The sequence below is a fragment of the Triticum dicoccoides genome, chromosome 6A, assembly GCF_002162155.2.
Source record: "Triticum dicoccoides isolate Atlit2015 ecotype Zavitan chromosome 6A, WEW_v2.0, whole genome shotgun sequence".
Lineage (NCBI taxonomy): Eukaryota > Viridiplantae > Streptophyta > Magnoliopsida > Poales > Poaceae > Triticum > Triticum dicoccoides.
The window spans coordinates 503349759-503375424 of NC_041390.1; the positions used below are offsets into that span (position 1 = coordinate 503349759).

At 45.9% G+C, this 25666-nt stretch overlaps 1 protein-coding gene across 1 annotated transcript; it reads right to left on the reverse strand.

Moving 5' to 3' along the window:
• Positions 1-2086: 2086 nt before the first annotated feature.
• Positions 2087-6675, reverse strand: LOC119319633 (oligopeptide transporter 4-like). Its single transcript, XM_037594082.1, has 6 exons — positions 6163-6675; positions 5940-6037; positions 3423-4001; positions 3087-3339; positions 2817-2999; positions 2087-2710 (listed from the first exon to the last, which is right to left on the reverse strand). The coding sequence occupies exons 1-6, from the start codon at positions 6673-6675 to the stop codon at positions 2087-2089; spliced, it is 2250 nt and encodes a 749-aa protein (XP_037449979.1).
• Positions 6676-25666: the final 18991 nt, after the last annotated feature.

Below are 25666 nucleotides of genomic sequence, written 5' to 3' on the forward strand. Positions count from 1 at the left end.
AACAAAAACCCCAGCCACAGAAATGCTGACGCGTGGATGTCTATTGGTCCCGGTTGGTGCCACCAACCGGGACCAAAGGGTCTCCTGCCTGGTCTCTGCGCACAGGCCATGTGGAGGCCCATCAGTCCCGGTTCTGGATTGAACCGGGACTAAAGGGGCAGGGCATTAGTACCGACCCTTTAGTCCCGGTTCAGGAATCGGGACAAAAGGCCCTTACGAACCGGGACAACAGATCCTTTTTCTACCAGTGCAATATAACACCTAATTTTGAAAGTTCATTATTTGTCTAAGTAACATAAAGTATACCATCCCTGAAATATGTTGTTGGTAACACCAATGTCCATGCAACAAAAGCAACCGTTCTCAAGAAGCCGAACTGAAAATGCCAATATCAGTTTGTCGTGACAGCCTGAGACATTGTGAAGAGAAACAACTAACCATTAAATGACTGTCATTGGACTCGTTCACTCCGCTTGATATATAAGGGCAGTGGTTGATGGGCCGTCTGAAGATTAGGATCTTAGTACTCTACTTGAGGTCCATGCCCTTGTTGTGCAGCATGACATTTGTGGGTGTGAACATCTCGAGGAGCAGCACCTAGTCTGAATATGGAAAAGATATTACTGCCCCTAATCGAAACTACAGAAAATACATAACACCTCTCTCTGAACGTAGACATGCATCCCACTTCGTTTACCGCTCGAACGCTCGACCGCCTCCCTAAAAGTTGGTCCTCCTTCGCCCCCAAAATCCCACATCCCAAGATCGCGTGAGCTTATGCGGAGGATGAGCTCAGATAGTTGGAGGCGTGGCAGCGGGGAGGGGAGGGCGCTGTGGCATGAAGATCTTTGATCATTATTTGTTTGTGAGCATGGCGTCGTGCGGCTTGCGTTTCCACTGCTACTCGCTTTCTCTGTCAAGCCCGCACCATCATCAAAGCTGCATCGTGTACTGGCATGAGCACCGCATTAATTGGGCTCTCTTTTCATTAATTTCTTCATTTGCATGTCTAACGAATCCATTAATTCCTAATCCTGTTAATTATTTTCTTCTTTTTAAGAAATGTTTGTTCTTGGCCTCTTCTCTTCATTCCACATATGAATCACGAATCTCGGGTCTCTCCTCCTCAAAGGCATTTCTTATTGGTTCTTGAGTTGGCTTACCGAGTTCAACTCACATATGTATATAAATTGGTCGAATTATATGAAAGCGAGTGAGGTGGGACTAAATATATATGAACCATCTCTTCTTTATACACCAACGAGCTGGTGTATGCCAGTTTGGCACACGTATAAGTTGTGCGGATCTTCAAATTGAGCACAAATGGTAGTTAGTTCAGTTGGTCGCAGTGGAAGAAATAGCCTCGTATGTTGCGAATTCGAGTATCTGCTCTGGCAAATATTTTTGCCTCCTTTTCTATAATTGTACTACTGGGCCGGCTTTGTTGGGCTGCTGCACACTATGGGCGGGGCCCAGCTGAACTGGTTTTCACTTAATTTTTGGACTGTGGATTGAATACCGAATTGATACGACCTCGCGTATCGTAGACGGACGAAGAATTGGGGTGAACACACCAAAGAATTGGGGTGAACACACCAAAGAATTCGAGAAATGTGCCGTCTTTTATTATTAGGTATAGATATAAATACATAGATGCATCGTGAGGATGCAACAAATACACAATCAATGGTGTGTATTCAGCGTCGTACAAAAACCGGACATTTTATGTAGTGCATGAAGTAGGCTCTTTATGGATCAGTCCGCCTAAATTATCTTTTTTTTACCCGCAAAAAAAAATTGCCTTCTTTTTGTCAAATCATGTCCAGTTCTTTTCGCAAAAAAATGAAAAGGAAAAAAATGTCAGCTCTATTTTAGTTTGGTCGTTCTTTACGAAATGTGTATCTTACTGTATGATGCGGGCATGAACTATTTCCGGTTGAATAATTTTGATGCGATATTTGATTCATTAAAATTTCTTTCACCACAAATCAGAATTGCTAGGAGTGTGACAGTATGTCACGAACACAATTGCAAAGGATTATGAGTTCATGACCAATCTTGAGGTATGGGAGAAGAGACATTTAGCTTAGAACACAGGGCACACACTTTCCGGACCCAGGTCGACCCCTTTAGCGGTGGGGCATATGGCCAGAGGGCAGTGCTCGCCGGCCGTGCCCCACCAAACAATGTTCCGGTTCTGCATGGTGAGCGCGAAGTAGAGCAGCACCGCCATGAAGGCGACCCCTGCGTCCATCGCGGCGGAGAAGATGTAGTTGTACCGCTGCCACCACCTCTTCCGGTACCGGAACACAAAGAAGTTGAAGATGGTCCCGACGAGCAGCCACGAGTTGTAGTTCACGGCCGTCGCCGGCGGCATGCTGGCCGTCGCGTTGATGAGCACCGGCAGGTTGATCAGCAGTATCCATTTCTTGTCGGGGAATATCCTGTGGAAGATGTAGACGACGAACGGAGACGCGGCGCCGATGAGGAAGAAGTAGTTGATGGCTGCGTAGTTGCCAAGCGGCCCGAAAATGCGCCGTGGACCAACGAGGCCCCAGATGACCGACGCGTCGAAGAAGACCCGGTCGTTGGGGCACGTCCATGGGCTATTCGCCGAGAGCTTTTCGATATGGCAGATGTTCTCCACGGAGCCGAGCAGCCACCATGCCACGCTGAGGTTGATTGTGCCGGCCACAATTGTACCGACGAACTGAGCGTGAACAGAGCGTGAAGGTCAGTACGTAAGTTTTATCTTTACACACATGTTACTCCTCTGCTTTGGAAGATGATCAGATTGAGGGGTTCTTTTAATTTACCTGAACAACGAACATTGATCTGGGGGGTATCTTCATGTAGTGGCCAAGCTTGAAGTCCGAGAGGAAGGCGACGGCCTGTGACATGCTCATGTAACCATACACCTTGAAGCAGACATTGGCGATGGGGTAGCCGGGCCTTATCAGCCCCATGGCGTACTCCGCGATGACATTCAGACCAGGCGACTGCCGTCCGTCAATTTATAAATGCCCTTTGTCAGTTTTCTTGCAAAATTGCAGGAGATTACACTGCAGATTCTTAAATTCACTTGCCTGGTTCGTGGTTGCCGTGATAATGCTTATGGGGAGGGTGAAGACGAAGGACATGCCACAGGCGAAGACGAGGCCCCACCATGGGAGCTGAACCTGGTCGATGAGGACGGTGCAGAGGATGAGGGCCACTGCCATCGACAGTACCGTCAGCGAGTAGAACCACCACGCCGGTATGTCCTCGTACGTCCTCATCAGCTTCGTGTGGACGTCAGGATCCTCCCGCCGCGAAACTCTGAACCGCTGGTAGATCTCCCTGCACATCGGTCCATGTCCCATTTCAGTTCGGATACCAGACGTGATCACAGTAGGCCGACGTGCAGAGATGAGAGCCCTTACTTCCCGTAGAAGAGGCCGACGTGCGAGATGGTGGCGGCGATGGTGGCGAAGCTGAGCCCGTAAGAGAGCGCAAAGAAGGTGCTGATGTTCACCATGCCGAGCTTCCCGTAAGCGTCAATGTCGAGCTCGAACTGCTTGTTCACAATGGCGTCGATGTCGTAGTCCGTCCCGTTGGACATGAAGAGCTGCGTGGAGAAGATGGGGAACGTCTTGGCGTGGTACAGGTTGGTGCCCCAGTACGCCGTGGGCACCAGCACCCAGACGAAGAAGACGTAGCCGACGAAGATGTTGGCGATCGCGAAGAAGGGCGTGATGAGCGGGCTGCCGAGGTAGGAGGCGACGGTCTCCCAGTCGAGGGTGAAGGCTCCGAGGCCCAGGCCTTTGAGGCCGGAGCCGAGCTGCTGCGCGGTCACCGACTTGGGGAACGCCCAGCACACCCATGCGATGGACGTCAGGCTCTGGAAGATGAAGCCTGGCAGGGCGTAATACGAGAAGCTGCAGATGAGCACCACCAGAAAGAACTTGAAGCGTGAGATTTGGCGCGAGCCCTTGGCGAACTCTTCCTTCTCGTGCAGTGCCCTGGTACAGCAATGCAGGTGTTGTTAGTGTCGTGCTACATGCTGAGGCATGATTTCATGATAATGTATTCGATATGGCTACCACTTACAACATCCTGAATCTGTCTGGTTACTAATTATTTGATCACCTGGTTATCATTTTAAGTAGGGGCCTGGCCCCACACTCAGCCCTCTTTTGGCCCGCTCTTACTCTTGCCCTTCAAGTCTTATACTCCCCCCGTCTCATAATATAAGAGCGTTTTTGACGCTAGTGTAGTGTCAAAAACATTCCTATATTAAGTGGCGGAGGAAGTATATCTCAACACTTACAATACAAAGTCGTGAATATTCAAGATCGATTTTGATATTTTCAGTTGATCGATAATTAACTATTTCTAAGGCACCGGTAAAAACCATGCGATTAAAACATTAGGATCCGTGAAAATGTAAGAGGATAAGTAATATGGATCAGACAGCTATCACCATGTCGACTGAAATATACTCCCTCTGTTTCATAATGTACTGCATTTTTTGGTTTCTAAACATCAAACATTTTTATGTTTAACCAAATTTATAGGATAAACTATCGACATCTAAAATACTAAATGAATGAAATATAGAAGTACACTTCATGATGAATCTAATAATAGTGATTTTCTATCGTGAATGTTGATATGTTTTCTTTAAGCTTGGTCAAATATAAACATGCTTGATTTTCAGAAAACGAAATATGCACCACAGTATGGAACAAAGGGACTAATAGTTAAAAATTAACTGAAATGGTTGCTCCTTTTGCAGGGAAAAAAACATAATCACTCCAATCCTTTAGTTCATTGAGAGTCCTTTCAGAATTTTACAATTATTCCCGATCAAACCACACAAATTAAGTGCCCTCAATCATCATTTCATCTCCCTTCATGTATAGTCCATCATATCTTATCAGATTTGTCAAGTCCTATATATGGGTTGGGTTTGCCGCGATGGCATGGACCCTTCCGATGACTCGCAACAAGTTGCTTATCGAGCGAGTTCCTATGTGACAAGAAACGATTATATTAAAATCAAATGTCTTTATAAAGGTGTTTTGACCACTCTCTAAGCGGCGGGAACTTGAGTATGTTCGATGCCAAGATTGGTCTTCGGGGGGTAGGTTGTCATCTCACCACCCCCTCTTAGCCCTACCTTTCCGCAGCTAGGTGGTTTTTCTGTATGTATATCTTGGGCATGTTTCTACTGTTGCACCAGTACATTGAACTTTGGTGTGATGCTTTATCTGTAAATTGGGGCGAAAGCCTATTTCCTGAATGTCAGAGTCTAGCTAGATCCAATACTTATGCTCCACAGATTATGGAGCTATTTTTCGTTGTTGCCTTTTGTATCTTTAATTAATGACAGCCTGCCGATTGGAGCCAATTTTAGCACCTTGGTTCAGAGTGACGGCTACTGATAATACTATGTGCACAACTTGTTTCTAGTAGAAAAAAACAGTGACCTGTTCTTCTCGGGAAAGATGGTTAACGCACTTGACACTAAAAAAACATTAGCTCGGCCCAGCTTTTGGTTATGTTATGTGGTTCTTGTCACTTTACCTTGGGGCAGTACCTTTCTCCATCGACTTCGTCGACAAACTGGGGAGAAGGCAAGTTGTAGTATATGTACTTAGTACAGCTATTTGAAGCTATGCGTGTTTCAGTAAGTTTGTCTACTCGAGGACAAACCAGTAATGACTAATGAACGAACCACAGCGGATCGTTGAGAGACGGATACTCGTATAAATTTAATGGGGCAGTTCTTTGTTCGCCCGTCTCCAAAATGCAAAATCTAGTGGCAAAACCAACAAAAATCCAACCAACTCAAGCCATCAACGATGCGCGTACAGTAAAAAGAATGTAATACTATGCAAGAAGGCGACCAAACGAACTTGAGTAGAGTGGGTATAGTGATCGTCAGAGGTGCTCACCGGAAGAGCGAGACCTGGACGAGCGTGCTCGGCCACCACATGTGGGCCGGCTCCACCACGTACTTGCGCATCAGCCCGGCCCACCCGTACCCAAGCACCTAGATCGATTTGATTTCGATGCCACAGAGCAGAATTAAGAAAGAGTAGCATGAAAACTGGGCTCGGTGGCCATCAGAAAGAACACCAACGCATATAGTATGAAACTATGAACTAGAGTACGTACCTGGGTGGTGATGATGAGGAGCCAGGCGGCGATGTAGGAGATGGAGCGGCCGTAGAAGGCGCGGATGATGTCGACGATCATGACGGCGTAGGCGTTGCCGTTGCCGAAGGCGTAGCCGGCATTGGCGAAGATGGAGATGAGCACGTGCTCCTTCATATTGAAGGGCCCCGGGTTGAGGCTCCACTCCCCACCGCCGAGCAGCGCCGGCGCCCGGAACTTGCGGCGTGGCAGCACGCGCGCCAGGAAGTGGCCCATGGGCAGCGACGCCACTTGCACCGTCAGCGAGGTGATGACGAGCGGCTCCGTCCGGTAGGAGAAGAACTGGTTGAGGAAGCTCAGCAGCGAGCAGGAGAAGAGCCCGATGCTCCACATCCGGAACGTCCACACCGGCAGCGTCGGGTCGTCGACAGTGGGGACCGTTAGCCGCACCTCCTCGATCGGGGAATTCTCCTCCTCCTCCAGTTTGCCGGGGGCGGTGGCGAGGCCGCGCTCGTCCGCCTCTGTTTCGCCCATTGCTATGTCCGCTGTACGTCTATACCGGAGGGGGTGGTGGTATGGGAGGTCTGATGGCCCGGCCATTTATAGGGGTGCTGGGGTTTCAGGGGGAGCAGCTACTATTGTGTCCACATTCTTTGGGCGTAATGTTTGCTTACCACATTAGTGTTGTCAGGCTTCTCCTAACAAAAGACTCGGATTGAATTATTATTTTTGCCATAGATGGACTCAGATTCATTTTGTGAAAGAGAGAAGTGCATATTTCAATGGGAAATACACGTCAGCACCCGGGTGCTCTACCCCTAAATATTAAATTCAAAAAATACCAGGATTTTTTTTAAAATCTGGAATCTTGGGATATCAAACCGGGGTGCCCAATCTACTGTCATGTGAAGTTTCATGAAAAAATACGAGGAAATGTATCCGTGACGAAGAAAACGAAGTCCGACCTACTATCCACCAAACAACTATTTCTATACATAGGAAGTATTATTATTTTCCCACGGATACGGTTCCTAATATTTTTTCACGAAATTTCACACAAAAGTAGATTGGGTACCTAGGTTTGATATTTCAAAATCCCCCAAAAAATTCAAATTTCCCCATTTTTTTTGACCTAAATATTCATGTAGAGGGGCAAATCACCCAGGTGCACAAATCATATTTCAACCCCTAACTCTTGCCCTAATCTAATTTACAACCCCCAACTACCAACCCATCCGCGTTAGAACCTCGGACTCTTAAAATCGACCAGGATTCAATCCTCCCCTCCCCGTTGACCAGATTTAACCCAGTTGACCATCCAATCAACATGTCCAGTGTGCAAGCTACGTCAGCAAATAAAAACAAATTTTCCAAAAAAAACAAAAAAAACTGTAAAATAAAAGAATAGTATTTTCCTAGAAAAAATGGAAAAGCAAAAAACTTAAAATCAGAATAAAATAAAATTTAAAAATATATGTAGAATCAAGAAAACATTGCTAAGCACCAGGAAAAGTTTTTGAACTTTTTAATTTTGTGGATTTTTCAGAATTTTGAACTTTTTATTCAGAGTTTTTAGAAAACATCCGCGGACTTTTTTTTTCCCAATTTTCCAGATTTTTTCAGAATTTTGAACTTCTTCAGAATTTTTAGAAAACAACCCCAATTTTGTTGATTACCAAGAAATTTGAAATTTTCTAAAAAATGATTTTACATTTTTATTTTTCATTTTTTCTGGAAATTTTGAATGTTTTCCTAAGGTGGCGTAGCTTGCTGACTAGATGATCAATTGGTCAAAACCAGCCAACAGGGAGGGGAGGGTTGAATCCTAACCGGTTTTAAGAGTTCGGGGTTGTAATGTAGACAGTATTGGAGTTGAGAGTTGTAAATTAGACCAGGGCAAAAGTTGGGGGTTGAAATATGCACTTTCTCTCTTTTTGAAAACATTTACAGGGCAATCGCGATTGTTGCGAACCTTAGTCAAACTTTGTGATGTGAGATCTATATGCGTTTGAAGGTACCATCTACACACCGCTCGGCATGAACGGTTATCTATCTTATAAACCAACAACGAGGTATCAACTGCACGACACTGAGGCAAAAGGGTAAAACATGGAGCAAAGGCGCGAGTGAAGTTGAGCAGAGATTGGACCTGAGATAGAGGGAATTCACGATACATGGCTTAGGATTACAAGTGGAAGCACCAATGCCGAGATGAACTTGTACATCTCAGAGCTAAGGGGATGCTTGCTGGAGAAATGAGAAGAGCAAGAGTGGTCATAGTTTGGTCAGGTCGGTCGAAATAGCATTGTAGCACCCTCGGTCATGGGCAAGAAAGAGAATCGGCCGGGAAGGAGGGGTGGGTCGACAAGAGAATGGAAGGCGATGATATTGCCACAGACGAAGTGATAAGTGGCACAAGAAAAATGGGTTGGAGTGAGTGGCGGAGTTAGGGTTAGGATTAAAGTGGCGTAGGCTTTTGGATGGATCGAGATCCAATGCTAAGAAAAATGATTGGGATCTCGAACTTATTGAGTAACCTTTTATTTCATGAGAGAGTACCAAATGACAAGTGTAATAGTAAACCTCTTGTGGCGGAGCTGGCTACCATGGATTCATGATTTGACAACCAGCTCTTTTTCAAGGTGAAATGAGTTAGGAGATATGGGCATGAAGCTCAAGTTCAACAACTTCTTAGAGTCGAACAGGAGTACTGGCCTCAGAGGGGTAGGCAAAAGTGGATCACACATGGTGATGGCAACACGGTGTATTTCCACGCCTTTACGAATGTGAGACATCGTATGTGTGGCCTCTTGCACGTCATGTTGGGGCAGTGGCTCCTCTTGGGGTAGGGTGAGATCAAGAGACATGTTTACTATTTTTCACATCAAGTTGTCGGGATCGAGGGAGCATCGTCTTACTGGCCTTGGCCCCAATATTCGGGACCCCACGGAAATGACACGCTTCCCCTTCCATTCCTTCCAAAAGAAATTGACCGCGCCTTATTTAGCATGAAACCCATACCGCCCTGGGCTCAATGGCTGGCTTGTTTCCTCTTTCGTAAATTTTAGGGTTTGCTTAAAGAGGATGCTTACGAAATGATTAACGGCTTTGCCTTGGGTACCGTGGATATCGTATCTTAAGTTTGGCGTTCCCTCTCATCCCTAAAGTCAAATGCATAGATCCAGCAAGCATTTTAGATTAGTCGCTCGTATTAACATCCTGTTTGAAATTGCAGCTAAAGTTTATATGAATAGGGTGTAACACCCCGAATGTAATTTTCCATAATTGTAACTCCAAACTCTTGCCATTTTCGGCTATGCGATACGATATCTCCTTCATGGTTGGGTTTTTGTTTTGGTTTTGCATTTTGGTCATGTCATGCATTTCATCTCATGTCATCATGTGCATCCCATTTGCATCCGTGTCCGTCTCATGCATCCAGTCATTTTCACCGTTGTCCGTTTCGCAATTCGACACTCCCACATGCACTCGTGCACCCCTCTAATCTTGCTTCGTGAGCAGGAGACAAACCTTCTCGGAATGGGTCGAGATTTGTCGAGTGGCCTCGGTACATCACCGGCACACCGTCTGTCAAATTTCATTCCATTTGGAGGTCATTTGATGCCCCAACGGTTAACCGGGTAACCGTAAAAGCCTCTTTTGTGTTTCAGCCCAACACCCCTTCAAAACAGCCCAACAACCATCTAAACCCCCTCCATACTCTCCATCGTTGGATCACGATCGTGTGGGCAAAAACCTGCACCTCATTGGACTCTCATAGCTCCCTCTACCTATAAATATGTGCCCCTCCCCGAAATTCCCGCATCCAAAACCCTAGCAATCTTCCCACTCCGTTGCCGGACGTGTCCGTCCGCGCCGGACACCCGCGCCGTCGCTGCCGGGACGAACCCACGCCTGCCACATCAGCGCCCGGCCGCCTCCGCCGCCGACCGACCACCACGCCTCACCGGTGCCGTTCCGCACCGCCCTGCCACCGCACGCTGCTCCTCGCCGGCGTCCCGCTCCGCCGCCGCCCGAAGTGCTCGCGCCTCCCTCCGTGCCGCCCGCGCCAGCTCCAGCCGCTCCGGTCGCCAGATCCAACTTCAGCCGGTCCCCTCTCCGGCGAGCACCTCTGGCCACCACATCCTCTCCTTCTCAGGTGAAAACCCGACGACCTCCGGCGAACCTCGATCTACGTGCCCGAAACCATAGATCCAGTTTCGGATAAGGTTGACCCCCGAATTTCTTCTAAGTCCCGAGATCCCTCTAATTTTTATGCCTTGTTCATCATGCCATAAATCCATGCTCGTAGCTCCGATTCATGCATATGATATGTCGAAATGTTCGTATCGTGATGCTCTTCATGTTAGTGCCATTTGCATGCATGTTAATGTCCGTATTGATGACTTTATCCTTGTTGCAAAAAGGCTATATGATGTTAACTTCTGTCTGTTAACAGAACTTGATGATTTGTCATTTTTGTTGCATTTTGTGTGTTCATCCTATGAGCATGATGTCTACATGTGTTTTGAGCTTCATCATGCCAAATTTACAAGGGTTCAACTCTTGTATTTTTATGAGCTATGCGGTGACTAGCACAAGCATGCAAAGTAGGCTCCGTGATGTTGTTGACTTCAGACACGGTGTTTTGCCAAGTCCTTTTCCTGTTACATTTTGATGCCATGTAAACTTGTTGCTACCATGAGATCCATGCACATTTTCTAGATAGTTCAGTAAGCGTGTTTTCTAGTTGTGGTATTGATCTATCCATTCACATTCCTCTAGTTGCAATTATGGAGTGCCCTAGCATGTCATTTGCTTCCTCTACTTTTGCTAAATATTATTCCTGGCAGATTGTTAACATGATAATCAATATTTCCAAGTGTTTTGCTAGTGATGCATGTACCCTATGAATTTGATCTTTCCATGTTTAGCCTATTAAATATGTCTACTTAGTGTTGGTTACCTTGCGATGCCATGAAATTCATTGTGGTGAGTGAATTGAGCTTGTAAAGTTGCCATCATGAATCTGTTTATGCCATGCTCTGTTTTTCTTCTAAGTCTGAAACTGTTAACATAACTTTCCATGTTTGCATGGGTGCCACATCAATTTCCCTGCCTCTTTGGTTAAAGATCAGTAAGGGAGTTTTGTTCTATGTGTTTAGCACTAGCATGACATGCCTTTTTGCCATGATATTTTCCTATCGCATGTCTGTTGGAAATATGCCCTAGAGGCAATAATAAAATGGTTATTATTATATTTCCTTGTTCATGATAATTGTCTAGTGTTCATGCTATAATTGTGTTATCCGGAAATCGTAATACATGTGTGAATACATAGACCACAACACGTCCCTAGTGAGCCTCTAGTTGACTAGCTCGTTGATCAATAGATAGTCATGGTTTCCTGACTATGGACATTAGATGTCATTGATAACGGGATCACATCATTAGGAGAATGATGTGATGGACAAGACCCAATCCTAAGCATAGCTCAAAGATCGTGTAGTTCGTTTGCTAGAGCTTTTCCGAATGTCAAGTATCATTTCCTTAGACCATGAGATTGTGCAACTCCCGGATACCGTAGGAGTGCTTTGGGTGTGCCAAACGTCACAACGTAACTGGGTGACTATAAAGGTGCACTACGGGTATCTCCGAAAGTGTCTGTTGGGTTGGCACGAATCGAGACTGGGATTTGTCACTCCGTATGACGGAGAGGTATCTCTAGGCCCACTCAGTAATGCATCATCATAATGAGCTCATTATGACCAAGTGGTTGGTCACGGGATCATGCATTATGGTACAAGTAAAGTGACTTGCCAGTAATGAGATTGAACGAGGTATTGGGATATCGATGATCGAGTCTCGGGCAAGTAACGTACCGATTGACAAAGGGAATTGTATACGGGATTTATTGAATCCTCGACATCATGGTTCATCCGATGAGATCATCGAGGATCATGTGGGAGCCAACATGGGTATCCAGATCCCGCTGTTGGTTATTGACCAGAGAGTAGTCTCGGTCATGTTTGCGTGTCTCCCGAACCCGTAGGGTCTACACACTTAAGGTTCGGTAACGCTAGGGTTGTTGAGATATTAGCATACGGTCACCCAAAAGTTGTTAGGAGTCCCGGATGAGATCCCGTATGTCACGAGGAGTTCCGGAATGGTCCGGAGGTGAAGATTTATATATAGGAAGTCAAGTTTCGGCCATCGGGAAAGTTTCAGGGGTAATCAGTATTGTACCGGGACCACCGAAAGGGTCCCGGGGGTCCACCGGGTGGGGCCACCTATCCCGGAGGGCCCCATGGGCTGAAGTGGGAGGGGAACCAGCCCCTAGTGGGCTGGTGCGCCCCCCTTGGGCCTCCCCTGCGCCTAGGGTTGGAAACCCTAGGGGTGGGGGGCGCCCCACTTGGCTTGGGGGCAAGCCACCCCCCTTGGCCACCGCCCCCCTTGGAGATCCCATCTCCTAGGGCCGGCGCCCCCCTAGGGGTCCTATATATAGTGGGGGGGGGAGGGAGGGCAGCCGCACCCTAGCCCCTGGCGCCTCCCTCTCCCTCCCGTGACACCTCTCCCTCTCGCTGAGCTTGGCGAAGCCCTGCCGAGATCGCCGTTGCTTCTACCACCACGCCGTCGTGCTGCTGGATCTCCATCAACCTCTCCTTCCCCCTTGCTGGATCAAGAAGGAGGAGACGTCTTCCCAACCGTACGTGTGTTGAACACGGAGGTGTCGTCCGTTCGGCGCTAGGTCATCGGTGATTTGGATCACAACGAGTACGACTCCATCAACCCCATTCTCTTGAACGCTTCCGCTCGCGATCTACAAGGGTATGTAGATGCACTCCCCTCTCCCTCATTGCTAGATGACACCATAGATTGATCTTGGTGATGCGTAGAAAATTTTAAAATTCTGCTACGTTCCCCAACAGTGGTATCATGAGCTAGGTCTATGCGTAGTTTCTATGCACGAGTAGAACACAAAGCAGTTGTGGGCGTCGATATTGTCAATTTACTTGCCGTTACTAGTCTTATATTGATTCGGCGGCATCGTGGGATGAAGCGGCCCGGACCGACCTTACACGTACGCTTACGTGAGACTAGTTCCACCGACTGACATGCACTAGTTGCATAAGGTGGCTAGCGGGTGTCTGTCTCTCCCACTTTAGTCGGATCGGATTCGATGAAAAGGGTCCTTATGAAGGGTAAATAGAAATTGCCATATAACGTTGTGGTTTTGGCGTAGGTAAGAAACGTTCTTGCTAGAAACCTATAGCAGCCACGTAAAAACTTGCAACAACAATTAGAGGACGTCTAACTTGTTTTTGCAGCATGTGCCATGTGATGTGATATGGCCAAAAGGATGTGATGAATGATATATGTGATGTATGAGATTGATCATGTTCTTGTAATAGAAATCACGGCATGCATGTTGATGAGTATGACAACCGACAGGAGCCATAGGAGTTGTCTTAATTTATTTATGACCTGCGTGTCAACATAAACGTCATGTAATTACTTTACTTTATTGCTAAAGCGTTAGCCATAGTAGTAGAAGTAATAGATGACGAGACAACTTCAAGAAGACACGATGATGGAGATCATGATGATGGAAATCATGGTGTCATGCCGGTGACAACGATGATCATAGAGCCCCAGAGATGGAGATCAAAAGGAGCAAATGATATTGGCCATATCATGTCACTATTTGATTGCATGTGATGTTTATCATGTTTTACATCTTATTTGCTTAGAACGACGGTAGCTTAAATAAGATGATCCTCATAATAATTTCAAGAAAGTGTTCCCCCTAACTGTGCACTGTTGCGAAGGTTCATTGTTTCAAAGCACCACGTGATGATCGGGTGTGATAGATTCTAACATTTGAATACAACGGGTGTAAGCCAAATTTACACAAGCAATACACTTAGTTTGACTTGACGAGCCTAGCATGTACAGACATGGCCTCGAAACACGGAAGACCGAAAGGTCGAGCATGAGTCGTATAGAAGATACGATCAACATGAAGATGTTCACCGATGTTCACCGATGTTGACTCGGATCATGTTTCACTTAGATGACTAGAGGGATGTCCATCTGAGTGGGAGTTCATTGAATAATTTGATTAGATGAACTTAATTATCATGAACTTAGTCTAAAATCTTTACAATATGTCTTGTAGATCAAATGGCCCACGTTGTCCTCAACTTCAATGCATTCCTAGAGAAAACCAAGATGAAAGATGATGGCAGCAACTATACGGACTGGGTCCGGAACCTGAGGATCATCCTCATAGCTGCCAAGAAAGATTATGTCCTAGAAGCACCGCTAGGTGACGCACCCATCCCAGAGAACCAAGACGTTATGAATTCTTGGCAGTCACGTGCTGATGATTACTCCCTCGTTCAGTGCAGCATGTTTTGCAGCTTAGAACCGGGTCTCCAAAAGCGTTTTGAGCAACACAGAGCATATGAGATGTTCGAAGAGCTGAAAATGGTTTTCCAAGCTCATGCCTAGGTCGAAAGATATGAAGTCTCCGACAAATTCTTCAGTTGTAAGATGGGGGAAAATAGTTCTGTCAGTGAGCACATACTCAAAATGTCTAGGTTGCACAACTGCTTGACTCAGCTGGGAGTTAATCTCCCGGATGACGCGGTCATTGACAGAATCCTTCAGTCGCTTCCACCAAGCTACAAGAGCTTTGTGATGAACTTCAATATGCAGGGGATGGAAAAGACCATTCCTGAGGTATATTCAATGCTGAAATCAGCGGAGGTGGAGATCAAAAAGGAACATCAAGTGTTGATGGTGAATAAAACCACTAAGTTTAAGAAAGGCAAGGGTAAGAAGAACTTCAAGAAGGATGGCAAGGGGGTTGCCGCGCCCGGTAAGCAAGCTGCCAGGAAGAAGCCAAAGAATGGACCCAAGCCCGAGACTGAGTGTTTTTATTGCAAGGGAAGTGGTCACTGGAAGCAGAACTGCCCCAAATACTTAGCGGACAAGAAGGCCGGCAACACTAAAGGTATATGTGATATACATGTAATTGATGTGTACCTTACCAGTACTCGTAGTAGCTCCTGGGTATTTGATACCGGTGCGGTTGCTCACATTTGTAACTCAAAGCAGGAGACGCGGAATAAGCGGAGAATGGCGAAGGACGAGGTGACGATGCGCGTCGGGAATGGTTCCAAGGTCGATGTGATCGCCGTCGGCACGCTGCCTCTACATTTACCTACGGGATTAGTTCTAAACCTTAATAATTGTTATTTAGTGCCAGCTTTGAGCATGAACATTGTATCAGGATCTCGCTTAATTCGAGATGGCTACTCATTTAAATCCGAGAATAATGGTTGTTCTATTTATATGAGAGATATGTTTTATGATCATGCCCCGCTGGTGAATGGTTTATTCTTAATGAATCTCGAGCGTAATGTTACACATATTCATAGTGTGAATACCAAAAGATATAAGGTTGATAATGATAGTCCCACATACTTGTGGCACTGCCGCCTTGGTCACATAGGTGTCAAACGCATGAAGAAGCTCCATGCAGATGGACTTTTGGAGTCTCTTGATTACGAATCATTTGACACGTGCGAACCATGCCTCATGGGTAAAATGACCAAGACTCCATTCTCAGGAACAATGGAGCGAGCAACCAACTTATTGGAAATCATACATACTGATGTTTGCGGTCCAATGAGTGTTGAGGCTCATGGGTCGTTATGTTCTCACCCTCACTGATGACTTGAGTAGATATGGGTATGTCTACTTAATGAAACACAAGTCTGAGACCTTTGAAAAGTTCAAGGAATTTCAGAGTGAGGTTGAGAATCAACGTGACAGAAAAATCAAGTTCTTGCGATCAGATCGTGGGGAGAATACTTGAGTCACGAATTTGGCACACACTTAAGGAAATGTGGAATAGTTTCACAACTCACGCCGCCTGGAACACCTCAGTGTAATGGTGTGTCCGAACATCGTAATTGCACTCTATTGGATATGGTGTGATCTATGATGTCTCTTACCGATCTACCGCTGTCATTTTGGGGCTATGCTTTAAAGACTGCCGCATTCACTTTAAATAGGGCTCTGTCGAAATCCGTTGAGACGACACCTCATGAATCATGGTTTGGGAAGAAACCTAAGCTGTCGTTTCTAAAAGTTTGGGGATGCGATGCTTATGTCAAGAAACTTCAACCTGAAAAGCTCGAACCCAAATCAGAAAAATGCATCTTCATAGGATACCCTAAAGAAACTATTGGGTATACCTTCTACCTCAGATCCGAAGGCAAGATCTTTGTTGCCAAGAATGGATCCTTTCTAGAGAAAGAGTTTCTCTCGAAAGAAGTAAGTGGGAGGAAAGTAGAACTTGATGAAGTATTACCTCTTGAACTGGAAAGTGGCGCAACTCAGGAAAATGTTCCTGAGGTGCCTGCACCGACTAGAGAGGAAGTTAATGATGGTGATCATGAAACTTCAGATCAAGTTGCTACTAAACTTCGTAGGTCCACAAGGACACGTTCCGCACCAGAGTGGTACGGCAACCCTGTCTTGGAAATCATGTTGTTAGACAACGGTGAACCTTCGAACTATGAAGAAGCGATGAAGGGCCCACATTCCGACAAATGGCTGGAAGCCATGAAATCTGAGATAGGATCCATGTATGAAAATGAAGTATGGACTTTGACTGACTTGCCCGATGATCGGCGAGCCATAGAAAATAAATGGATCTTTAAGAAGAAGACAGACGCGGATGGTAATGTAACCATCTATAAAGCTCGGCTTGTCGCTAAGGGTTATCGACAAGTTCAAGGGGTTGACTACGATGAGACTTTCTCACCCGTAGCGAAGCTGAAGTCCGTCTGAATCATGTTAGCAATTGCCGCATTCTATGATTATGAGATATGGCAAATGGACGTCAAAACGGCATTCCTTAATGGTTTCCTTAAGGAAGAATTGTATATGATGCAACCGGAAGGTTTTGTCGATCCTAAGAATGCTGACAAGGTGTGCAAGCTCTAGCGCTCGATCTATGGGCTGGTGCAAGCATCTCGGAGTTGGAACATTCGTTTTGATGAGATGATCAAAGCGTTTGGGTTTACGCAGACTTATGGAGAAGCCTGCATTTACAAGAAAGTGAGTGGGAGCTCTGTAGCATTTCTCATATTGTATGTGGATGACATACTCTTGATGGGAAATGATATAGAATTCTTGGAAAGCATAAAGGCCTACTTGAACAAGTGTTTTTCAATGAAGGATCTTGGTGAAGCTGCTTACATATTAGGCATCAAGATTTATAGAGATAGATCGAGACGCCTCATTGGTCTTTCACAGAGTACGTACCTTGACAAGATATTGAAGAAGTTCAATATGGATCAGTCAAAGAAGGGGTTCTTGCCTGTATTGCAAGGTACGAGATTGAGCATGGCTCAATGCCCGACCATGGCAAAAGATAGAGAAAAGATGAGTGTTGTCCCCTATGCCTCAGCCATAGGGTCTATCATGCACGCTATGCTGTGTACCAGACCTGATGTAAACCTTGCTGTAAGTTTGGTAGCAAGGTACCAAAGTAATCCCGGCATGGAACACTGGACAGCGGTCAAGAATATCCTGAAGTACTTGAATAGGACTAAGGATATGTTTCTCGTTTATGGAGGTGACGAAGAGCTCGTCGTAAAGGGTTACGTTGATGCTAGCTTCGACACAGATCTAGATGACTCTAAGTCACAAACCGGATACGTGTATATTTTGAATGGTGGGGCAGTAAGCTGGTGCAGTTGCAAGCAAAGCGTTGTGGCGGGATCTACATGTGAAGCGGTGTACATGGCAGCCTCGGAGGCAGCACAAGAAGCAATCTAGGTGAAGGAGTTCATTACCGACCTAGGAGTCATTCCCAATGCGTCGGTCCCGATGATTCTCTTCTGTGACAACACTGGAGCTATTGCCCTTGCCAAGGAGCCCAGGTTTCACAGGAAGACCGGGCATATCAAGCGTCGCTTCAACTCCATTCATGAAAGTGTTCAAAATGGAGACATAGATAATTGTAAAGTACATACGGACCTGAATGTGGCAGATCCGTTGACTAAACCTCTCCCTAGAGCAAAACATGATCAACACCAGAACTCTATGGGTGTTCGATTCATCACAATGTAACTAGATTATTGACTCTAGTGCAAGTGGGAGACTGTTGGAAATATACCCTAGAGGCAATAATAAAATGGTTATTATTATATTTCCTTGTTCCTGATAATTGTCTATTGTTCATGCTATAATTGTGTTATCCGGAAATCGTAATACATGTGTGAATACATAGACCACAACACGTCCCTAGTGAGCCTCTAGTTGACTAGCTCGTTGATCGAAAGATAGTCATGGTTTCCTGACTATGGACATTAGATGTCATTGATAACGGGATCACATCATTAGGAGAATGATGTGATGGACAAGGCCCAATCCTAAGCATAGCTCAAAGATCATGTAGTTCGTTTGCTAGAGCTTTTCCGAATGTCAAGTATCATTTCCTTAGACCATGAGATTGTGCAACTCCCGGATACCGTAGGAGTACTTTGGGTGTGCCAAACGTCACAACGTAACTGGGTGACTATAAAGGTGCACTACGGGTATCTCTGAAAGTGTCTATTGGGTTGGCACGAATCGAGACTGGGATTTGTCACTCCGTATGACGGAGAGGTATCTCTGGGCCCACTCGGTAATGCATCATCATAATGAGCTCAATGTGACCAAGTGGTTGGTCACGGGATCATGCATTATGGTACGAGTAAAGTGACTTGCCGGTACCGAGATTGAACGAGGTATTGGGATACCGACGATCGAGTCTCGGGCAAGTAACGTGCCGATTGACAAAGGGAATTGTATACGGGATTGATTGAATCCTCGACATCATGGTTCATCCGATGAGATCATCGAGGAGCATGTGGGAGCCAACATGGGTATCCAGATCCCGCTGTTGGTTATTGACCGGAGAGTAGTCTCGGTCATGTCTGCGTGTCTCCCGAACCCGTAGGGTCTACACACTTAAGGTTTGGTAACGCTAGGGTTGTTGAGATATTAGTATATGGTAACCCGAAAGTTGTTTGGAGTCCCAGATGAGATCCCGGACGTCACGAGGAGTTTCGGAATGGTCCGGAGGTGAAGATTTATATATAGGAAGTCAAGTTTCGACCATCGGGAAAGTTTCGGGGGTAATCGGTATTGCACCGGGACCACCGAAAGGGTCCCGGGAGTCCACCGGGTGGGGCCACCTATCCCGGAGGGCCCCATGGGCTGAAGTGGGAGGGGAACCAGCCCCTAGTGGGCTGGTGCACCCCCCTCGGGCCTTCCCCTTCGCCTAGGGTTGGAAACCCTAGGGGTGGGGGGCGCCCCACTTGGCTTGGGGGCAAGCCACCCCCCTTGGCCCCCGCCCCCCTTGGAGATCCCATCTCCTAGGGCCGGCCCCCTAGGGGTCCTATATATAGTGGGGGGGAGGGAGGGCAGCCGCACCCTAGCCCCTGGCGCCTCCCTCTCCCTCTCGTGACACCTCTCCCTCTCGCTGAGCTTGGCGAAGCCCTGCCGAGATCGTCGTTGCTTCCACCACCACACCGTCGTGCTACTGGATCTCCATCAACCTCTCCTTCCCCCTTGCTAGATCAAGAAGGAGGAGACATCTTCCCAACCGTACGTGTGTTGAATGCGGAGGTGCCGTCCGTTCGGCCTAGGTCATCGGTGATTTGGATCACGACGAGTACGACTCCATCAACCCCGTTCTCTTGAACGCTTCTGCTCGCGATCTACAAGGGTATGTAGATGCACTCCCCTCTCCCTCGTTGCTAGATGACTCCATAGATTGATCTTGGTGATGCGTAGAAAATTTTAAAATTCTACTACATTCCCCAACAGTTTGCTTGCTTTAAACATTGCTATATGCTGCTGTTTTGACATGTTAGTATTTTCTCTAAGTCTGTGAAGCTGATATCTTTTGCATTTTTGCCATGCTATTTTGAGCTTGCTCTAGTGTGAACTAGCAGGAGCTTAGTGTTCATGTTTTGTAGAGATTCATGTGTACCTTATGATCATGTGCTTTGTTTCTATGTTAGAGTGCAGTAGCTTAGTTTCTTATTGCATTCTAAGTGCTATGGTGCTGTTAATCGCAGATTTGCGTCATCCTTGTTTTGCTTGTCATTTGCAAACCGTGCATCCATTTCCGGTGATCCTTATATCTATTTCAATCGAAATCACCTCATCTTTCCAGCGGCATACTTGCTTTGACAAGTTGATGCGTTGATCATCTTTTCCCGTCCGGTGTACCCATATGCATTGCATATCATATCTTGCATTCCATGCCATGTATTGCATCATATTGCTTGTGCATTGCACCGTGATTGATTGTTGCTCCATTGCTTGTGTTCTTGCTTTGGGTAGAGCCGGGAGACGAGTTCGTAAACGAGGAACCTGTTGAATACGCTAATGACGAGTAAACTTTCGACAACTCTGAGAACCTTGCAGGCAAGATGACCATACCATCGATATCACTTCTATCTTTGCTTGCTAGTTGTTCTCTCTATCGCTTTGTCATGCTACCTACCACTTGTTATATCATGCCTCCCATATTGTCAAGCCTCTAACCCACCTTCCTAGCAAACCATTGTTTGGCTATGTTACCGCTTTTGCCCAGCCCCTCTGATAGTGTTGTTAGTTGCAGGTGAAGCTGAAGTTTGTTTCATGTTGGAACATGGATATGTTGGGATATCACTTTATCTCTTATTTAATTAATGCATCTATATATACTTGGTAAAGGGTGGAAGGCTCGGCCTTAAGCCTGGTGTTTTGTTCCAATCTTGCTGCCCTAGTTTCCGTCATACCGATGTTATGTTCCTTGATTTCGCGTTCCTTACGCTGTTGGGGTTATGGGACCCCCTTGACAGTTCGCCTTGAATAAAACTCCTCCACCAAGGCCCAACCTTGGTTTTACATTGTCCTACCTAAGCTTTACCCTTGGGTTCTGCAGACTCGAGGGTCATCTTTATTTTACCCCCCCCACCCCGGGCCAGTGCTCCTCTGAGTGTTGGTCCAACCTGGGCGATGTCCGGCGCCCCCTGGGCAACCAGGGTCTATGCTAAACCATCGTCTGGCCCATCCGGTATGCCCTGAGAACGAGATATGTGCGACTCCTATCGGGATTTGTCGGCACATCGAGCGGTCTTGCTGGTCTTGTTTTACAATTGTCGAAATGTCTTGTAATCAGGATTCCGAGATTGATCGGGTCTTCCCGGGGGAAGGAATATCCTTCGTTGATCGTGAGAGCTTGTGATGGGATAAGTTGGGACACCCCTGCAGGGTATAAACTTTCGAGAGCCATGCCTGCGGTTATGTGGCAGATGGGAATTTGTTAATATCTGGTTGTAGAGAACTTGACACTTGACTTAATTAAAATGAATCAACCGCGTGTGTAGCCGTGATGGTCTCTTTTCGGCGGAGTCCAGGAAGTGAACACGGTTTGAGTTATGTTTGAACGTAAGTAGTTTCAGGATCACTTGTAGCTTCACGACCGTCGGGTAGCTTCTCATCTTTCTCTTATTTGCGTATGTTAGCCACCATATTTTGCTTAGCACTTGCTGCAACTCCACCTCATTACCTTATCCTACCCATAAGCTTAAATAGTCTTGATCTCGCGGGTGTGAGATTGCCGAGTCCTTGTGACTCACGGATACTTCCAAATAGTTGCAGGTGCCGATGATACCAGTGCAGCTGATGCTACCGAACTCAAGTGGGAGTTTGACGAGGACCTTGGTCGTTACTATGTGTCGTTTCCTGATGATCAATAGTGGAGCCCAGTTGGGACGATCGGGGATCTAGCATTTGGGTTTTATCTTCCTTTTATTTCGGATTTGTCTATGATTGTATTTTGGATGATGTATGATTTATTTATGTATTGTGTGACGTGGCAAGTGTAAGCCAACTTTGTTTATCCCTGTCTTATTCATTACATGGGATGTTTGTGAAGATGACCCTTCTTGCGACAAAACCAATATGCGGTTATGTCTCTAAGTTGTGCCTCGACACTGGGAGCTATAGCCGCATCGTGGGTGTTACAAGTTGGTATCAGAGCCATCCCCAACTTAGGAGCCCCCTACTTGATCGAATCGCTGATGTTGTTAAATCTAGAACAAATTTTTTTTGAGTCTTAGGATTATATATAATGGAGAGTAGGATTATGTTTACTCCTCAGTCCCTTCGTCACTCTGGTGAGGTCTCCTGGCATAGATGTTTTGACTTTCCTCTCCTCAAATTTCATGAAAAAAATTTAGGATCACGCGGGTATCTTGGGATCGTTATGATATTCTTGTGACGAGAACATAGTTCTTGGTGCCTCCTGACATTTAGGGGTTGTGGCAGTGTCCCGGGGAGTTGAGCTCCGAGGTGTTGTCATCACAATTTTATCGTTGCAGTTCTGGAATACCTGAGTTCGCCGACATCGAAAATCTCTTTTATGCAGTTGTTGGTGAGATAACCTCAACGCCACCCAGTACTGGGGCGGGAGTTCGGGAGTATTGCCATAACTCGTATAACGGATGCTTTCCGAAGGTTGAGGTACATGATTTCCGGAGCTTTCTTGGTTATGTGTTGACGGATGGATAAAGTTGGAGCGTAGGGCTTGTTAGTTGTGTGATGTATATTGTGCCTCCCTGTATCCCCAACACCAGATTGCATAACCATAAAGTTTTGGGAGTTTATAGGTGGGATTCAAGTAGCTCTTAGTATTTCTTCCTGCAGATATTTGGTTTGTGATTGGGTAATCCTTACAACTTATTTGCTCCTAATCGTACCTTGTTGTTTCATTCATCAACCTTTATCTAAGTGGCTTCTCACCTTAATGGACGTGTGATGTTAACTTTGGAATTCATTCGTCCAATCCTTGTTCGAATGTTTATTGTGAAGACTATATGTTGCAATTTCTATCCGTTGATTCAGCTTCTCTATCCGTCTATCAAGATTCTAATGGATGTCACCCTCTTCAGGATGGCTCCTCCAACGCGTCTGAATCCGAAAGGCAATGATGGGAGTCAGGCGAACCCTCCATCTCCACCTCCGCCTCCGAAGGCATGGCAAGCTATCATGGTAGACACCAATGCCAATGCCCAGATGCTTTTGCAACTCTTGCAAGAGCGCAACCAAGGCCAAGGCAACCAAGAGAATCAAGGCCAAGGGAATTTCAGCAATCAGCCTCAGTTTGCTAGCCTCAACTAGTTCCTTGCAAATCAGCCGAAGTCTTTCAGCTACTGTGCCAAGGCCATGGACGCCGAGATTGGCTCGTGGACATCAACAAGCATTTTGAATGTAGCAATGTCAGGCATGAGGACTTTGTCAAGTTCGCTTTGTTTCAACTCAAGGACCAAGTAGTCGATTGATATCAACAATACAAAGATTCCAGAGGAGGTCGTGTGATTACCTGGGATGATTTCTGCCGAGACTTCAAAGCTCATCATATTCCAACAAGTGTTGCTGAGAGCAAGCGTGAGGAGTTCCACAATATCAAGCAAGGCAGCATATCTGTGTACCAATACAACATCTAGTTTCAGAAACTTGCTCGCTTCGCAAGGTAGGATGTTCCTGATGAAAAGAGCATGATCTATCACTTCAGAGGTGGCCTCAAAGAAGATCTGCAATTAGCTCTCGTTCTTGTTGAGTCGACTAAGTTCGATCAATTCTATAACATGGCCCTCAAGCAAGAAGGTGCTCAGCTCAAGTGTCAGGATTCTATGAAGAGAATCAGGGATGCAGTTCGGTCTTGTTCTTCCTCACAAGTGGCAGCTAAGAAACAAAAGTTCTGGCTTCCTCCACCTTCGTTCTATCGGCCCTACCAGCAGAAGAACAAAGGTGGCCATGGATCTTCCCACCCACCCAACCCAGGCTATCAGAACAAGTCTCAGACTCAAGCTCCAATGTCAAGTGATCCTTATCATTGTCCGCTCTCAGAGGTGACTTGCAACAAGTGTCATCAGAAAGCTAACTATGCGAACAAGTGCTTCAACCAAAGGCGCCTTCCGCCTCCTCCTCCTGTGAGATCTTCCAGCAATGCAGTGGTCAAGCATAATCCCAAGTCTACAAGAGTGAACTTGATGAATTCAGTTCATGCAGAGGATTCTTCAGAAGTGATCATGTGTAATCTCCAACTTAGTGATATTCCTGCAAAAGTTTTAGTTGATACTAGTGCATCGCATAGTTTCATCTCAAGACCATTTGCATCTAAGCATGAGTTGGTTTTCCAAGATTTGCCTAGACTATTATCAGTTGTCTCTCCGGGTAAATTCATGAACGCAAGCTTCATGGTTCGGAATGTTTCTATCAAGATGGGCAACTATAAATTTTTGTCTTCTCCAATTGTTCTTGGTGACTCAGATATTGATCTAATTCTCGGTATGGACTGGCTTTATAAGCACAAGGCTCAACTTGATTGTGCTGCCAGGGAGATTCAATTAACACACTCTTCTGAGGATATGACCATCTATGCCGCTCAGGATGAAACCATTCGACTATTTTCTCTCAATGAGAAGGGTGAGTTGGATGCAATTTCTCATATTCCAGTCGTTTGTGAGTACCAAGACGTCTTTCCAGAAGAGCTTCCGAGAATGCCTCCTCACCGTCTAGTTGAATTTGTTATCGATCTTGAGCCTGGTATGGAACCCGTTTGCAAGCGTCCATACAAGCTTGGACCAAAGGAGCTGAAGGAATTGAAGAAACAACTCAATGAACAAGAGCGTATGGGTTTGATCAGACCGAGTTCATCTCCGTGGGGTTGTGGTGTTCTTTTTGTCCGGAAGAAGGATGTCACGGACCGACTTTGTGTGGACTACCATCCATTGAACAAGAAGACAATAAAGAACAAGTATCCACTTCCCAATATCAATGAGCTATTCGAGCAACTTAAAGGTGCTAAAGTATTCTCCAAGCTTGACCTCCGTATGGGTTATCATCAGATTCACATTTGTGAACAAGATATTCCCAAGATAGCATTCAGAACAAGCTATGGTTCTTATGAATATACTGTCATGTCTTTCGTCCTTGTCAATGCTCCTCCAACGTTATCTTGCATGATGAACTTCATCTTCAACCCTTACACAAATGAATTCGTCCTGGTGTATCTCGATGATATCTTGGTCTTCTCCAAGAATAAGAAGGATCATGCCAAACATTTGAGATTGGTGCTGGACAAGCTTAGAGAATATCAATTCTATGCGAAGTTTTCCAAATGTGAGTTTTGGCTTGATGAAGTTCTTTACCTTGGTCATATCATCTCCGCCAAGGGCATTGTTGTTAATCCGGAGAAGCTCTCTGCAATTGTGAATCGGGAGCCTCCTCAGAATGTCAAGCAGCTCCGCGGTTTCCTGGGTCTTGCAAGCTATTGCCGAAGGTTCATTGTGAATTTCTCTAAGATTGCAAAGCCTCTTTCCAACCTCCTCCAGAAGCATGTTAAGTATATCTGGACTCCTAAGTGTGATGTTGCTTTCAACACTCTCGAAGAGAAACT